Source organism: Mycteria americana, chromosome 22, assembly GCF_035582795.1.
Source record: "Mycteria americana isolate JAX WOST 10 ecotype Jacksonville Zoo and Gardens chromosome 22, USCA_MyAme_1.0, whole genome shotgun sequence".
Lineage (NCBI taxonomy): Eukaryota > Metazoa > Chordata > Aves > Ciconiiformes > Ciconiidae > Mycteria > Mycteria americana.
The window spans coordinates 1,498,252-1,509,237 of record NC_134386.1 but is presented as its reverse complement, the minus strand read 5'-3'; the positions used below and the strand labels follow the sequence as shown (position 1 = coordinate 1,509,237).

General features: G+C 44.2%; 1 protein-coding gene across 2 annotated transcripts; it reads left to right on the top strand.

The window, feature by feature from the left end:
• Positions 1 to 4,600: 4,600 nt before the first annotated feature.
• Positions 4,601 to 10,630, top strand: ZPBP2 (zona pellucida binding protein 2). Of its 2 annotated transcripts, none has more exons than XM_075523198.1 (8): positions 4,601 to 4,682; positions 5,421 to 5,501; positions 6,012 to 6,137; positions 6,697 to 6,858; positions 7,752 to 7,970; positions 9,152 to 9,237; positions 9,820 to 9,997; positions 10,533 to 10,630. In XM_075523198.1, the coding sequence occupies exons 1-8, from the start codon at positions 4,601 to 4,603 to the stop codon at positions 10,628 to 10,630; spliced, it is 1,032 nt and encodes a 343-aa protein (XP_075379313.1). The 2 variants fall into 2 exon arrangements, with proteins under 2 accessions (XP_075379313.1, XP_075379312.1); XM_075523197.1 differs by having other exon boundaries at positions 4,601 to 4,697.
• Positions 10,631 to 10,986: the final 356 nt, after the last annotated feature.

Here is a 10,986-nt window from a genome sequence, read left to right as displayed (position 1 = left end):
CCCAGAGGCAATGGCCAGCACACAGCGGGCTGCAAGACAGCACGGGCAGAGGGCGAAGCCGGGAGCAGCCCTGCTCCCACACAACACTAAGAGACCAAACCAAAACACTGGAAACCCTCTGCTTTAGAGAAAGCGTCCCTCTCCATGGGAGATAAGCTCTTTCCCCGCCATCAGAGGTGGCTCCACAGGTCAAGAAGCCATGGCAGGTCCTCGGGCAGGCATACTGTCAGGAGTGGGACCAAGGGGAGCAGCTCCAGGAGCCATAAACCAACCTAACAAGAGTAGCGCTCCCCTGAGGGCTGAGACACGCTCCCGCATCCAGGGCCAAGGCAGCCGGGTGATCGCACAGATCCCCAGCTGCCCACCGCATCTCGAGCTAGGTCAACAGTTCCCTCCGACCCGCGTCTCCGCTTGCAAGCGCATCTGACAAGAGGCGTGCTCCGTTTCCCCCCAGCTCTGCCAGGTGGGAAGCCATTTGACAGCCCCATCTGCGAAAGGGTCACCAGCAAGACAAATGGATCCGCAGCCCGTTACGGACAGCCGCTCAGAAATACCAGTTGGCATCTTAGGGAGCCCTTCATCTTTAAAGCCTGCAGCAAGCGCTAACACCCAAAATAGCGCGGGAAAGCCGTTTGTGCCGACTTGGGTTAGGTCACTCAAAGGACAGTAGCTATTCATACAGAGAGTTTAGTAGGGCCACACGGAGCTATTTTGCGTTGGCAGACTTCTGACTCATTTTATTTTACACTGCAGAGCCAAACAGTCTAAGCCTTTATTAGAACTGGCGTGGCAATTGTGCGCTGTGATGCCCACACACGTGAAAGAGTTAACTTCTTTCCTACATACTTAATTTCCTTTGTGTGCAATTTGTCCTGGCTCTGTTTACACATCATGTAAACATGGTAGGCAGCCTCAACTGTTAAACAAATGCTGCTTTCTTCACATTATTTGTTACGAGATCGCACTCCTCGGACTGTACATTAAAGTTAAATGACAGAGAAGAGTAAAATAAGACTTAAGCTAGCCAGTTTTCTTAACAAAATAGCATTGCTATTTAAAAGAAAAGCAAGTTGCAAAATTCTTTCATAAAGCAAAGGTTAATTTCACTCGTAGTACTCGGGGGATTGTTAAATGATAATTGTAAGGCTTTTAAACAGAAGTCTAAAAGGAGGCTCACTCTACACAGCACTCGGATCGGGCTTTGAGCAACCCGACCTAGTGCAGGATGTCCCTGCCCACGGCAGGGGGTGGCACCAGGTGACCTTTACGGGTCCCTTCTGACCCAAACCCTTCTGCGATTCATGAGGAAGCATGAGCTGTGCCAGACCAATGCAGTCTCGATTTTACGTGCAAGCTAAGCACTCGTCATGGCATTTTGCTTCACCCAAAGCCCAGAGCTATTTACCAAGAAAAGGCCTAAAAAGATAATAGCTGGCCTAGATCTCAGATCAGCACGGAACATCAGTGCAGAACAGCCCGTACCTGGCGTGCTTTGACATCAACACAGAGTTCATGTTTGCAGCAGAACTCTGCTGAGCCAGAGAGACAGCCGAGAGAGCAAAAGGAAAACAACCACCCCAAGATGCAGTAGATGGAAGGCTCGATGATGATCTTCAGCAGGACTAGGGCAGCTGCACTGCTGGACCCTTGGGGTTATTGCTGCATCTGTTTATTACAGTTTTATACTTATTTCATCACAGTGTGCTTTAGGTTTGGGTTGGGCTTTTTTTGGCCCTGCAACTCAGCTATATTTTAAAACCGGGAAATGAATGTTTTGGGGTAAGAAGATTGATGGAGACTTAATGCATTTTTGTTCATTTACTACATATGTTTTTTACAAAGGGGCCCAGAAATCAGTAATAATACTCGTGCGACATGAGAATTTAGAAGTTAATGAAGTGGCAAATGAAATTGTGATCTGACCTGATCACTTGGACATAAAACCAAACACAGTGAGTGCGAATTACCACAAGACAACATGGAAACATAGTTCTCCTACTTAAAAAAGCTATCTGGCATAATCAAGCCCAATTCTCTGCTACTCCAGACAATCTCTGTATTGCCCTTCCAGAATCACTTAATGATTAGGAAGGTTTCTTGCTCCTATGAGTTTTAAGGAAGCCCTGGAATCTACCGTATGATGATCAGAAACCCCTTTGTTTTCCATCCCAGGATTACTCACAGCCATTTTCTCTTACTGCCAGGTTTGTTCTCTAACTTAAATCTTCACTTTCCCTCACATTTACCATCAGATAGTAATGTCTTCTCTCTGCTTTTATTTCAAGGGCAGAAATCAAAAGAGCCTGGGCTTGCCAGCCCTATAAAAAGTGCCACTATGCTCACTGTGGCCCTCCTTTGCATTACCCCTGCTTTCAATCACCCACCTGAAAGATTAGAGGCAAAATTGGTGTTCTGGTAACATCTCTCCAGAGCCTTGCACAGGTCATTCCCATGACCCTGTACTCCTGGAAAGATCTCTTCTTATTTCTTAGGATAAAATATTTGCCTGTTTAATGATCAAATACCTATGCACACCATGATCAACAAGGTTACAATAGACTTTTTTTTCCTCTTCTGTCATTTCCTACCGAGAGAGCTTCTAGCTGTTACCAAAACAACTAGTAATTCATAAATACATGACTTCACATTTTGTCCTATCAAATCCTCCCCCCACCATTACCCTGTTCTTAACGATAACCAGCTTTTTTTCCCCGAGTTTACAAATCTGTAATGACAATTTATCAGTCAGTAACATAGAAATATCATAGCCTGGAAAAGGAATGAGTCATTTGACTAAAGACACAGACCAGGAGCCTAATAAAGACTCAAATCCACAGACAAAGCTTTACAAGCTGGGGACTGATGGGCTGTGTAGGACAGTTACATGACAATAGGTATAAACATCCTTAGGAACAGAGGATGTTCAGACTGAAATATGACTAGTTTGTAGCAGACACGTTAAAAACTGAATCATTTTGCCTATACAGCGTAAGCGTGAAATGTGAGCTTTGAGTAAAACTGAAAACATTCAACACATGGGAACGCTGGATCTTTTGAGGTGGTCCTAATTATGAACTGTTCAGCAGCTCAAGGAAATTAAAAATGAAAACCCTGACATAGTTCTTATACCTTAACCGACCACTTGAGAGTTAATATCTTGGTCTCAGGAAGAACAAAGTGTGGCCGCTTCCCTGCAAAGAGAGAGAAGTGAAATAATGAGGCAGTGCACACATTTAGTAGGGCAAGGAGTTTTGCAAGACATGAAATGAGAGGGACGCTACTTTAAAATACCACCAGGCTTGAGTAAAAGTATTTTTCCTCAATGATTTGATACCTTCTTTTTCACACTTGTTTTTTGCATGCTTTATTAAAGAAAACTCATAACTTAAGTGCTTTTTTACATGGAACCGTTGAATTAAAACTTTTACAGCTATCTATAAAAATAACGACCATTCCTGTGTTGGCTGGTTCCATATTTGTTATGCAAATACTATTACATCATTTTTGGACACTGGCATGGTCTGGGGCTGCACAATAAATATGATTTAGCTAATCACCAGAGGCTTGGCCACAGTTCCTGATCTTGAGTGTCTCATGATGTGCAGTGTGGTCAAATGCAAGTACCCTCCTCTCCCTGTTCAGCTGTGTTTCCTGAGTATTTTTATAACACTCACTCTAGAAACAAAATATTTCTACTTTTAAGAGTTTAAAAGTCATAAGCAAGTCTTCCAAAACATGTAGCTGACTTAAAAACCACTCAGTACTTGAAGTAATAATGTGCCATTCAGCTTTATTTTCAAGCCAACAGGATATGCCCGGTTCTTATTTTCAGTCTTTCTCACAGCAAGTGGCAGGAATGTTTTTTGTTTTTAAGCTGAAAGTACGTGTCCCATAATGCCTTGCTCCAGAAACCTGCCGCTGAAGAACACCCTGGCATGCAAAGCTTGCAGTTACCTTACCAAAGCCCTCAGTACTGTAAACATGGAGTTGGAGACGCCAGCCCGGCCGTCCCTGTGGTTACAGAGCAGGTTCAGTGTGCCGAGCAGCCAGACCACAGCCCATGCCTGAACCTATTCCCTCCTCCCCCCGTAGTTTCCTATCCTTGCCCACACAGCTGGAAACACCACCTTAGAGTCAAAAATAAATTTCACTACGCACTGTGGAAGAGCGACATGGTAGTTTCTCAAGCATGGGGCTGAAGCGTGACAGCGCAGGAGCCCGTAGCGGTGCCTGGCACCTGGGAAGCGGGGCCATCCTTCACTAGCCAAGCGGCCCACAGACCCTGCAGGCCTGTAAAGTCAAAAAGAAAAAAAAAAAAAAAAATTTTTAAAGGCACAGGGTGTGGGTGAGGAAGAAAAGAGGCGGCCGAGTGAGGAGCTGGGGACCCCCCTTCCTGCCTGAAGCGCTGCGGTGAGGCAAGGAGAGGCTGCACGCCCCCGCCTCGCCGTCCCCCGGCAGCGCTGAGGAGAGGAAAAGGGCGGGAAGCGGCGAGCGCGCGCGAAGGGCGGGCAGGGCCGTTAGCGCCCCCCCGCCCCGCGGAGGGCGGTTGGCGCCGCGCGGCGGCCGTTGGCGCGGGGGAGGCGGGAGGGCGGGCGGCGGCATGGCCGGGGGCGGCGGGAGGCCGCGCTCCCCCCCGGGCGGCCTCCTGGGGATGGCGGCGGCGGTGGTGGTGGCAGGCTTGGGTGCCCTGACTGGAGGTACCGAGGGAGGGAGGGACAGGCCCGCGGCGACGGGGGCCCTCTCCGAGGCGCCCCGCGGGGCGGGCTCCTCAGAGGGCGGCTGCGGGGCTGGGGCCGCCGAGGGACGGGGCAGGGGACGCCCCTCTGCTCGGGCCGCAGGCATCCGCGGAGGGCGGTTGTGCTTTGCAGGACCTTCCTTCAGCAGGTGCCGATAAAAGCCCCTTTTAGACGGGAAGGTGTGGATCCCAGCATCGCCCTTCTCCCTCTCGGCCCGAGGCCTGGACGGCAGCCGTCAGGCAGGGCTGCCGCCATGGCCTGAAAGAGTCAGCACAAATTCTAATGGTTTTCACATCTGCGGGCTCTCAGAACAGAAACCCTCTTGCCTAGACATCTGCCCACTGTTTCCCAAAAGGCAAAGGCTCACAGATGCTTGAAGACCCTCCCACGGTCACCAGGCCTTAGCTTTCCAGTTAGATTTTATAACTATTTTATCAGCTCTTTGTAAAGAGAAAGGCTCAGCTAGGTTGGAACCTGGTACATGAAATCAGATGTGCAACCTGGGCACTACAGCAACCAAAACTGGCAAGTCAGCAACAAGTGGGAGCCCTTGTTTTTAAGAAAAGGGTGTGGGGAAAAAGAAAATGTAAAGCAAGAGACAGAAACTCGCTAGGACAAAATAAAAGGTTCACGATCACGCGTTTAGATTTCTCTCTGTAACATTCTAAGTCCTTTTCCCTGCAGTGAGAGCTGTACCTACGGAAGAGCAACATTCTGTTGATTTAATAGAAAAGCGTTATGTTTATGGTGATACCAAACACGAAGGTAAACTTGTCTTTTTATATATTTAGGTCTTACTAGACTTCTAAAATGGAGTTTTAAGTACAGTGATCATTATGTAGACAACGCTACACATGGAAGCGACACAACCAAGCTCAACACGGTGCTGGAGACTCCAGAATACGATCCTGACAGCATACAGTAACGAGGGGGGACGGGTTTAGAAATATATTTGTCCCATGGTGCTACTAGAAACACTTCGGAAAATTTAACGTCCGAATGAGGGTCCCACTCTGCAAAAGGCTCAAAATCCGGTGCTTTTTGTGACCCTGCGATGCGATTTGTGTCTCCTACGTACAGTCAGCACCAGCCACGCTGTGGACAGTTCCGTGATATTAATAAGAGCACATGGAGATAAAAGATTAACCTTTTCCAAGTCCAAACATGAAAAGTTAAACTTAGCATTACATTAAATATATTTTTGAAATGAGCATTTTGGTAATTTCGTTCAAGAGAAGCACTCCACGTCATTTGCCTTATTCTCTTGTGTTGCAGTTAACGTGTATGTTAAGGTGTTTACAAACAGCCCGTTTCTAGTATGTATGGATTTGGCTCGTTCTCAAGAAGAAGTAATAGATCCCAAGTATTTGTGGGTTGGTCCAGATGGAAAAAATTTAGAAGGTTAGTCGCTTTGGTTTGGACTACAAAGGGTTTCCACTCTGCCTGCCTTAGCCATTTTTTCCCCAGTCACTAATAGAATAGGCTTTTGACAGTACTTTATCACAAACTCAGAAACAGCCTCTGCCTCGGGGGGCGGGGAGGCAATCAGGAAAGTATGCTGAGATAGAGAAATAGTTTCTGTTTTCTATTTACAAGGGAAGAAGTCAACCACAAATGGCTAAGTAGATTACTGTACATGAAATCACATATTTTCCTTGTTTCTGTTGATGCCACCCTGCAATAGGATGGGGGATCCAAATAGTCACTTGGTCCTTTGTCAAATTTTTCCACGAGCTCTGACATTAGGCTATGTTTCTCTTCTCCCTCTAAAATTTTCAAATGCTTGAGATAGGAGGAAACTTGCAATAAGTCCTAAAGGTCATAAATTTTAGCCTGTTTCAGACTAACACGGATCACTGTCATGTACAAGAGCAAGACCTCATCTTCAAATGTTCTAACTGAGCAGATCATCAGAAGCTGAACATTTCCAGTAATCAAGTATTTCCTGTTTCTGTTCTAGGGCGAATGTATGTGAATCTTACAGAAACAGGAAAGCTGATGGTGATGGGTTTTAAGGAGTCCATGTCTGGAGCCTACACTTGCACTCTTGCTCACAAAATCATAGAAACTACGACACAAGAAGAAAGAGAAATGTTTGAGGCATATAAATTCATGGTATACGGTAAGATTGCTAACTTACCAGTAAACTAATGCCCGTAGCCTTTGTAGTTTGGTGGGTTTGTGGAGTACATGTTTATTGCAAGGCTTGTTAAAAAGAAATAATTAGTTAACATTTTCTCCCAGAATAAAAAATACATTTTTTAATATTTATACACACACACCCCCTCTCCCAGTTTTGGAAGTTTTAAATAACTGCTACCAAGAATGTAGGCAACTCGAAGGATAACGTAATCTCTACCCTTAATAAGAACAAAGTGAATTACAATAATGCCCGTGATATACAAGATCTGAAAAGGAAGCTCGTGTCTGAGTGCAGTCTCCCACGAGAGAGATTACCAAACCGAACATACGCCGATGCAGAATGAGCCCTCTGCCCCGCCTGCTCGAGCGGCACGCTCGAGCCTTCTTCCACCATTTGTAACCGCCGTTCGCCAATATTGCCCCCCCACCCACAAAATAACATTTCCAAAATGCTTGAGAAGCACCAACGTTTAAAATAACTTTAAAAAACATTCATTCCTACACCGTAATCGCACAGAACGGTTTTGCGTAATGCCAATCCATTGCAGTCACACAACCCCATAGACATGCTAGTTCGGTGTTATTTTACTATTTGCCCCCTTTTTTGTTTTAATATTTGGGAGCGGAGCCTCTAGCTTAAGCGTATAAATTCCTGTACATTTCAAACTAAAATGCCCCTTACTATTTGAGCCAGCTCTGGCAAGGACAAATTTGTCCTGTTATGGTTAATGAGTAAGCTTTATTTATTTGTTTACTTTTGAATAAGAGCCCGTATTTTAGATACAAAGTACACTCATACAGACGATAACATTCTGTATAAGATTCCATCTGTGATTACAGCGCAGAACTCACACACAAACTCTTTTCTTACAGCCTACAGGGAAGCTGACCATGCATATCAGGTATTTGTTCGCTTTACTACTAAGGAATGCGAGCTAGCAGCTAACGGCCAGTTCTTTGAGGAACTAAAGAAAATCTTAAATAACATCATCTCTGATCTGACGTGTCACATCATAGAGTCATCCTACAAATGCCATTCTGTCAAGATACCAAAACAAGGCCTCCTGCATGAACTATTTGTTAGTTTTCAAGGTAACAGATTCCAGTGTTTGTTTGGGGGGGATCCTTTATTTTTATAAACAACCTGAGAGTACGAAACAACATCTGAAATACATTAAGGTCAAGTATACCTTCGAAAGTTGTTTCCCTGCTTTCTTTCGGAGTCCCTGTATTTTTTCTTACTAGCCCACAGATGGAGCTAAAATGCAGTTTATATGTTGAATTTGTAGTATTGTACTTCTCGCAACCTTAGCGAGAAGTGTTATTTTTTCAAGGTGTGCAGTTTGGAAGGATTGTTGAAAGGAGATAGCGATAAGATGCCATGTTTTGGGGTTTTTTTTAGTAAAAAAAGGAAAATGGTCCTATTTGGGCTTCATTATTTGATTTTTAATAAGTCTGTGACCTCTGTGGTTTTGCTTGATTCTAGGAAACTGCACAGAGCTTAAAAGCAAGAGCCTCACAGTTCCCTTATGGTAATACTGATGTGGCGAGGCTATATTGCCTTGCAAAACAGGTTAAATCAACCCTGATGGCTGCCCTAATATAGAGATGTTTTATCACTGAGGAAAGGAAGTTATTCATTAATGCTTTGACCACATTCTCTCCTGTAGCTGTTCTCACCGTGTGCCAAGAGGGACCATCCAACAGGTTATGGAACAGTTTTGTGGGCATTTTCCCCTCAGTAAAGTCAATAAACATTCGGAACAAACTGAGGACCCAAAGGTTTTAACTTTATGTAAAACTTCAGCCCTTTCTGTAACCTGAGGGTATTGTGTGAGAATTTGGTTCCATTCTTCCTGTCAGCTTAACGTATTTCTCCCCCAGTATTTTACTGGTTGACCTCTGACTCTTACTGGAACAAAGCCATTTAAGTAACTGGCTAGAAACCACCAGGACCAAATCTGTTTTTTCCCTTGCATCTGTCACTCGTTTGTCAACATTCAAATGCACTCAATCAAAAGAACTGTTTCAAAACACAATCTTGACTGCAGGCAGCAACCGGTGAAAGAAAAAACCTCACAATTCTTCACTAATTAGAGGCAAACTAAGCACGATAGGATGAAGCGAGCACCGTAAGATGCTAAAAGCAGTAATGCATTTTATTTGTCGATGTTTTCTGAAATGAACCTCAAGATACCTGCTTGAGGTATTAGAGTTCACTGTAACGTATTCTTCAACGCACGTGCATGTATCTTTTTTCCCCCCACCCATAGTAAATCCTTTTGCACCCGGATGGGAAGAAGTTTGCCACCAGGTTCCTTACGATTGTGAAGATGAGACAAACATGAGAGTTCAAGAGGTTCTGTGTCGGCCCTTGTGTCTTCTCTGTGTATTTAACACAAGTCTTAGCATCTGCAGATTTGACTGGTAGTCATCCAGCTTCACCCAGATTTTATGGGATTAATATAATTGTAAATGATGATTCATGGCTTTCAAATAATTCAGTTCAGGATGGAAAACTGTTTTTAAAAGTCAAATTGAGCCAAACAGTTTAAAAAAAAAAATCAGGCTCATTATTTCCTGTATATTTACTTCTAAGAATAAAGAATTACAAACATTAGTATTTATATCAGTGTACTGAACTTCCAGTTCTCTAAACTAAATCTTTCATTTATGATTTGGTAAATGAAATACAATTTAAAGTAAATCTATTGTAGCTGATTTCTGAAGTCTGTTCTCTCTGGCTTCTCAATGTTAAAACATGCGATCAGATCGCGTACTGGGTCTGATCCCAGGCCCCCTGAAGCCAAAGGGAGACTCCCAGTTAAGGTGACAGGGCGGCGTGTGGGGGAAATCAGGACTGTAAAGTATTTACTGATATTTTTAAATCAAGAAAAAACAACTGACTATTTTTTATTCTTCCACTGTTTCTGAATTTTAGGCAAGAGATCGAATTGGAGAGTTTTTCAATAAGCAAATGTACGCTTTGAAGCACGAGTCTCAAACTGTTCCTGCAATACGTTATGTGGACAACAGTTTCTCAGTTACTCACATTGACAGTTGCCGACCAGGTTTTGGGAAAAACGATATCACCCACAAGAACTGCGCTAGTTGCTGCGGTAAATATAAAATACATTGATTTAAATAGAGCCTGTTAGCTCCGACCACAGGTCTCTCTGAAGAGTATTTGGTAAATATCAGTGTCAAAAGTAACAGTATTTCCATTCATCTTTTGGAAAGACATTCACATCGCAGATTTAAAAAAAAAATTGTAACAGGAACAGAAAACAAGCTGGCGGTGTTTGTTAGTGCGCTCGTAGGTGTAACTATTTCCAAATAGAGTAAGTGGAAGCAGTGAAGCGGATTTTTTTTCTTCCAGGTCAGTGGTGAGTGACTATGCTCAGGATATAGAGCAAATAAGAAACAATTACCTTAATGGCAGTGCTGCTAGAAGACACTCAGCTGGTTTAAAAGATCTTTTGCCAGCAGCGCCTACTCTAGTTCTGGAGTTCGGGGTATTTAGCGAGGGGCAGGCTCAGCGAGCTTGGGAAGGACGAGATCTCACTCACCACGCACGTGGTGCTGTCTGAGAGTCCCAGCCCTGGCCGAGGCAGAGGGGAGCTGGCCGAAACGCTGCCTGTGTTCTCTTCACAGTGGTTTGCGATCCCGGAACTTACAGTCCTAACAACGAAGTGACCTGCCAGATTTGTACAAGGCCTCGAGTCAAAATGTACGGAGCAAGATCTTGCTAATAAACTTACGACAGAAATTGGAAAACCGAAGAGCAGCTGCGAAAGCATTGTTGGTTTTGTGATGTCCTTTTCATCTTTAGCTACTAATTCTGGAATCCTATAGTAGTTTTTGAACAGTCGAAAAAAAATCATCATCACTCATGCACCCCTACATTTTCTGTATTCAGGGACCACTTAGACTGTAAAAATGATGCATAAAATGAAGTGGTCACACAAGGTCAAGTAATTAAATTTTAAAAAAAGGAAGTTTGTCATGTGGCTGTTAGTGCAAAGAGTCTGTTTCTTGGTGGTGACACCAGACACGCCACAGCTTTGTGCTGCAGTTTGCTCGGAGAACATAAAGGAGCTATAAACAA